Source organism: Ischnura elegans, chromosome 2 (genome assembly GCF_921293095.1).
Source record: "Ischnura elegans chromosome 2, ioIscEleg1.1, whole genome shotgun sequence".
Lineage (NCBI taxonomy): Eukaryota > Metazoa > Arthropoda > Insecta > Odonata > Coenagrionidae > Ischnura > Ischnura elegans.
Genome location: NC_060247.1, coordinates 88,474,436 through 88,481,368, shown reverse-complemented (window position 1 = coordinate 88,481,368; position 6,933 = coordinate 88,474,436). Strand labels below are relative to the sequence as shown.

General features: G+C 37.3%; 1 protein-coding gene across 1 annotated transcript; it reads right to left on the bottom strand.

The window, feature by feature from the left end:
• Positions 1–1,175: 1,175 nt before the first annotated feature.
• Positions 1,176–5,058, bottom strand: LOC124154130. Its single transcript, XM_046527663.1, has 3 exons — positions 4,835–5,058; positions 3,524–3,894; positions 1,176–1,764 (listed from the first exon to the last, which is right to left on the bottom strand). The coding sequence occupies exons 2-3, from the start codon at positions 3,872–3,874 to the stop codon at positions 1,615–1,617; spliced, it is 501 nt and encodes a 166-aa protein (XP_046383619.1). The 5' UTR covers positions 3,875–3,894; positions 4,835–5,058; the 3' UTR covers positions 1,176–1,614.
• Between the last annotated feature and the right edge of the window lie 1,875 nt (positions 5,059–6,933).

The window sequence follows — 6,933 nt, the reverse complement described above, 5'->3', positions numbered from 1 at the left end:
TGTATTAAAATTCAATATTAGATGAGACAAAAATTAACAATCACCTCACGATGAAACGGAAGCAAGTTAATTCTTTTGGATTAACCGTTATTAAAATTTTTCAGCTATCGTTATATTCAAGAAATTTAAAAAACAGATGATTCAAAGTATGTTGAGCATCAAAAATGCTTGGCGTGGTAAAAATAATATTTCAATGTAGCATTGCTTATTTATGAGATGCAGCAGATAACGAAACACTGGGCATAAAGAATAAGACTTAGTATTGAAGATAATTTGAGTGTTTAGTTCCAATAAGTTTAGTACGGTGAGTACGATTTTGACCACCAGCGTATTTAATTCATTCTTCCAGATATTAAAATTTGTTAAATTAAAATGTAGAGAAGAATAAATTTTTTAAATGATCAACATTAAATTCCAAATTTATTCTTCCCTAAGATAATTTTACAGTGTAATTATTTATGAATAATTGTCTCATTGTGAGGATACTTCCGGTTTTGAGTTCCATACAAAGTGCCGCATGTGCTCATTGAATGCCATTCAATCGCATCTATTTATTTATTTCACACGCCTCCTAAAACAGCGCTATTCGGTCATTAAATCGGGGTTTTGATAACATTTAACAATCAAGCGAGCACAAACATCCATGCCCTGGGTAACTTACCCAGGCAGGACCCGGATTCGCGACCTTTGGTTTTGGGAGGCGAAGACTGAGGATTTATTTGCCGGCCAAGAACACTATAGAGGATCCCAGAATTCACCTAGGTCTATATGGGATTAAATATTAAGAGAGAGTTTTAAGTAGGCATTTCAGGAATAAGTGCCTTTTGCGTATTTTTATGGATCCTTGTAGGTTCTATACTAACAACTCTTTTCTCTTCGTGAAGTTTTCCACCCCAAATACGGTCAAACAAGGTTTAAGCACTTCAGTTATAATTTTTTACAACAGTATGAGCAACGCATATTCCCTCTATAGTTTGGTCTCCGAGTTGCGTATCTTTGACCTGTAGCCATTCGAGTAGTGTCGTAGATATCCCCTCGGGCTTCGTGAAATTTTCAAGAATCTCTTACTGTATTCTAGTGAAATTGCTTATTAAATGAAGAGGGATAAAGATAAGGGCAGCAGTAAGTACCAAATGCATTTGTGGGAGAATAAAATAATGTAAGCTGTCAATTTATTGCGTATGAAATCAATTTAAATGTATTTCAAATAATAAACTTGCTCATCATAATTAACATATGTATTATTTCACGTAAATAACACAACAGAAGGAGTTATTATGAGTGTTGAATAAATCCATAGCAGCACTGGATCATTAGCGAGAGCGCAAACAGAATGAGAGCAAATTCGAGAGGAACTTGTAGAAATGAGGAGGCCTTTACAAGTGTTATGAATGCTGGCAGAAGCCCTTCAATATTCCAAAAAGTTTCGGGTAAGAATCTGTGCGAGTATCGGATACCTCCTCCGTATTGTGGCGTTTGGGTTCCGTATCTTCAGCAGTTGTCCCTGGAGTAGTGTCCGTGGATGTCCACTTGCCCCTGCTGTACCTCGGCTGCCACATATTCCCCTCGCCTCCACTCTCCTGCTACCACCCTCGCCTCTGCTCAAGCCTACGTCTACAATACCACGATGTGGCCATCTAGATTACCACTGTCACCAGTAGACTGCTGCAGACCTCCTTGATGGGCTGGTGCAACCGGCTGGGTGCTCCTCCTCGTGCGAATGCTGGAGAGAAGGCGAGTGGGATGATCCAATATGGATGATGGCTGAAAGTGAATATTTAAAGTATAATTTATTACAGTGAGAGTATTTAGTCTCATTACAGAGATTACGAGAATTGGAATAAAAGCATCATAATAGCTAGTGCCCATTTTTTTAAATGTTCACAGACGCATATAAAGAACTGAAAATTAGGCTTCCTTGCCAATGTATTTTTTCATGAAAATATCTAAAATGAGACTTTTTCCCGGCAAATTGAGTCTATTAAGATATTTTTATTTGTGTATTTTAGAATAAAATAGCCCGTTTAGTCGCCAACATTTCAGAAGTATGACGTAAATATTGTTGTTGATTTCTCTTTTTACAGGGTGTTTGTTATTTGAGGTTCCTATCTTCGCACATTTAAATAACTATAATTAGGCTTCGTTGCCGTGTATTATTCCGTGAAAATATTTGGGAATAAAATATTGGGTCCGCAGATTGAGTCTTAGGGTATTTTCATATATATATATATATATTTTAGAATAAAATAAGCCATTGAGTCGCCAATACGTCATAAATTTAACGTAATAATTATGGTTGTTGGTTTCTCTTTCTTACAGGGCGCTTATTATTTTAGTTTCCTACCTTGCATTTACAGTGGCCATTAAATATTTAGCTGTAGCATTTGTATATAAGCTCTAAAACACCATGTAACTTTATCAGGCTCCACCTAGTGGATCTTTTCCATTACACGAAAGAAAGTTATCTTCAGGATTTTTATGTAATACACATCTATATGAATTCGCGATCTAGGTTTTGATACTTTTTGATTTGGCATCATATGTATCTTCGCACAATGTTTTCCACTCTTTCTTTCAGGTTATATTTTCTTTGAAATTTCTTTTCTTTCAATTATTTGTCATCTTGTAGAGGTTTATTAACTGTAACATATATAGAGCCGTAATTATTTTATACGGCTATTTTAAGGTATAAATATATGTTCATTTATTATAAATTTAATTTGTGAAAAAATAATATTCTTCGATATCCAATTGCTATAATCTTTGAAACTTCGGAAAGTGTGTATTACCGGTTGTGCCCAATGAAATAGACGGATCTTTTTATTGAGAGTTTCTCGAACGTGGAATATCATTCGTTTTGAGGAGGCATCTCAAGAAAAGCTGCAGTTAGAGTGGAATGGAAGGAGAATGAAAATCATTTATACAGTTAGAGGTCCATTTAGTTTCTTCTGTTGAGTACGATAACAGACGTGATTAGAAGCTATAATTTGTTTCGCTGACTGCAGATATTTCAAATTAAAGATCTCATTATTTCGTCAATACCGAAATATTGGCACAGTCAACTTCCATGACAGTAATTTTCAGAGATACATCGATTCCAATGCATTAACTGAATCATTCCTTAAAGTGAACTATCGTCTTACGCTAAAGGGAACATTTAGAGGCTTATCCATACACCATGCCCACTCAGCGAAAGTCATTGAAGGAAAGAAAGGAGAACATTTCTAAATTAACTCCTGGACACTAATTTATTAGCCTGCTATATTGCAATTTCGGCAAAATCGGCAATGTTAAAATAGTGCAGTAGTTCCACCGTAAGTTATAATAGTGGTAGTTATAATAGTTCTGCCGTAAGAGGCGCTTCAAGCTTCTACAGAACGGACGGGGACCATCTCCATAAAATCCCCATACCCTTCCAACACAGTTCATCACCTAAATTCTATGAATACAGGGGACAAGCTCTGGCTAAGTCTGCTAGAAAAATCTAAGCCCTACATATCAAGGATCACATGCGATAACTCACCTGGTTCTGATGATATTCGGAGTGTCCAAAGCTCTGTCCACCGCGATTGAAGCCTTGATTTGGTGCTCGGCGATTCATAGACCCTAAGAAGGGAGGCATCACTTGCTCCGGAGTGAATGATAGCAGTGATCCGAGGGGTCCATCACCGAGAAATGGAAAGTTCTGCCCACCGCGATTGAAGCCTTGATTTGGTGCTCGGCGATTCATAGACCCTAAGAAGGGAGGCATCACTTGCCCCGGAGCGAATGATAGCAGCGATCCGAGGGGTCCATCACCGAGAAATGGAATCCAAGATTGTGCAGAGGCCCCGACCACGAGAACCGCTGACAGTACCAGCAAGAATGTCCTCATCTTCTGTTCGATTGCTGAGTCTACCACATAATCGAAAATATGTATAATTTTATTCATCGACGAATCGACTTTCTGAATTTCCGTCTAGAACTTACATAAATATCTCTCCTTACCTTTGAAAAATAATTTCAGGTTTTACCAAACTATCAAAATAAAAAGGCCGGAGGGAGCAGTGAGATAAAGGGTTCATCGGAGAGGTTTTGTACCTCTCCACTGAATCTTCACCACACCGCGAAGTAATACAAAAATTGGAATCAATAGTTTCAAGAATCCTCCCCAGAAATGATCGCTACCCCATCAAGCTACTACCACCGAATGATATTTCGCCATTGCCTCAGTTCCTAGGAAGCAATGATAAGTAATCAGTGCAGTGAAATTTTATCAATAGACAATATGGCATATATTGTCATACTCCACCAATAGGAACAGACCTCACCTGAGAGATTCCCAACATAAACCTGGCCACTGGAGAACCGGCATCAACGGCCCTGATGAAGATGAAAAAGTCATTCATCGAAACATCGGCAAGAATGGAGATGATTGATCTAACCCGGATGGGAACCCGAGAACAGTTTACGTCAGCCGTTCGCCAGGAGAAAGTTAAATCTTTCAACGCATAATATTTTTCTCGTATTTAAATCGTAAATCAACCAAGATTTACTCTACATTTGATCTTTCACAGAGATCGCTCATTTATTGCGATATAAATTACATTCATATTCGGATAAGAATTAAATTTGACAGCTTGACTCGATAAATTAAAAATTAACAAATTTCACCATAAATAAAAGAGATTCGAAATGAATAAGAAGTTAGGGAGCCATAGTATGAAGTTTCTCCCTCCTCCCTCAAAAAAAGAACGGCTATTTGGGCTATAACTCATCTTGTTATGATTGAATCGAGCAGGAAGAGTAAACGAATCATGGTAATCATCGTTAGGAATAACGAAAAATAACTCACCGGGATGAAATACTTCGATGTTGCGAGCAAGAGCAGACTCTGCGGTCACTTCGTCCGATGGTATCGTTCGGGTGTGCACAGCTTAGGGAGCTCAGCTGCAGAGTTTAAATGGTGCTGGAGAATACCTCAGACGCACCTTATATACTTATCCTCGCCGTGCGTTCTTCCCCGACCTCTAGGTAATACGTCTTCAGCGGAGCGATTTGGGAATCGAAAGAGCGTGAAAAAAAGAGGAAAAAATACAAATAGACGGTGCATTGAGTGGGATAGTTTAAACCAAATTATTGCATAAACTTTAAATATTCAGAATTGATGGGATATACTACAATGCCGCCGCGTGAACGGTGGTGACATTCACATTTATTTGCATGGGAATCACTGCCAATATATTCACCTGAATGCTAGTCTGTCATCGCTATCTATCGTAATTTTACCGAGGCTCATAATGCTCATCGTAGCAGTTAGGTTCTTCACATTGAAATTACCGAGAATTTCAGCGCTGTTCGCGCGGCCGGATGGAAATATATCAAATTTACCGCCAAATGTATCCATACATGCAGCGCGTGAGATTTTTAAGCGCTTTGAGCTTTAAGGCATATTTTAGACTTCCACTCTGTAACTTTTTAAAAAATCTCCTCTCTTCTTTATAAACAAATAATTCCAATACAATTCGAAACAAACTCTATATTTTGAAACTTAGAGCATAAAACCAACATCAAAAGCCACCGTGATATCACAATTCCATTTATATCTACCACCACCATTCACTGAACCCCCGCCATGAACTGCACCCGCGTGTATCCTGAGTTCCGCCGTATTCTCCTCCTCCCGCTCTCTTCTCCTCTCGTAGGCGCCTTCCCTTCTCTGCTTTCTCTTCCTTTCTCTGCTACACAGCCACCTTTCTTAGTCCCTCTCCCGAATCTTCCTTTAAACACGTCTGCCTCCTTCAACTCTCCATACACAACTCCCCGTTTTCCTTCACAACAATGCCCCCGTCCCTTACTACCATTGTAAGTTTTAAATTTTATAAAAACAATATGGTGGCTTGTTTATGTTATGTTACAACTCCTACTGACTCAGCTTATATTTAAGATCATACTCTCCCTGTATACTGTATTTGCACATGACGATTCCGCACTGCGACGAAACTGGTTGTTATTGAAATCATGTGAAATTCAGAGCTATTTGTTTAATATGAAGCAATTTCACCAAGTCACACCTCAAACTATCAATAGTATTTTTTATACCTTTAATAATGTACGGCGTGAAATAGGAAATACGTGGAAAACCAGAAAAAGAAAATTATATTTAAAATTTAAAAAAATAAATAAATTATTATTAAAACTCTTTACTTTCGGATACAACCGCGTCTGTTGCCGTGGCAAAGATAACAGTTTCCCTAGCGGTGGTGTCTTTCCGAAGCAAACTTTTCATATTTGAGTTTTAGGTGCATTTTGATAAGGATGTAATATATTGCCTTGACGTTAAACTTTTAATATAATACGATATAAGATATTTAATATTAAACAAATGATACGCCAGTGAACAGCACAAAATTTAAAAAAGGATAAATATGACACAAATTTACTATCAACTAAGTGTATATTGCAGTAATTTTATTGTATGGCTTACAATTTTTCCTCCTAAGGAACCATAAAAATTCCATGTAGATCAATTTGGGTTTCTGTATGCTTCTGGTAATTAAAAATAATTTTATGAGAAAGCGATGGTCATGAGACTGAGAAAATTAAAAAAATAACTTTTTTAGCAATTTCTTCTGCTGAATGTTTCACAAATGAACTATGTGTTAAACATGATAATAACCTATGAAATAGAAAATGTATATTATATCAGCTGATAGAGTGAACGAATCATATTACAAGTGATATAATTAATATAGGAAGGGACTTTAGTCGTCGCAGTATAGCACTTAAAAGAGATAAGATTTTAGCATTCACATCAAACTTCTACTAAACTACATGTTTCGCTTCTAACTAAAGACATGTTTCGCTTCTATTAAATTACAGTCGACAGCCTTGATAATACTGCAGTGCAGCGAAACGTGCCGACTGTAGTTTAATAATTTTTTATGTGGAAAC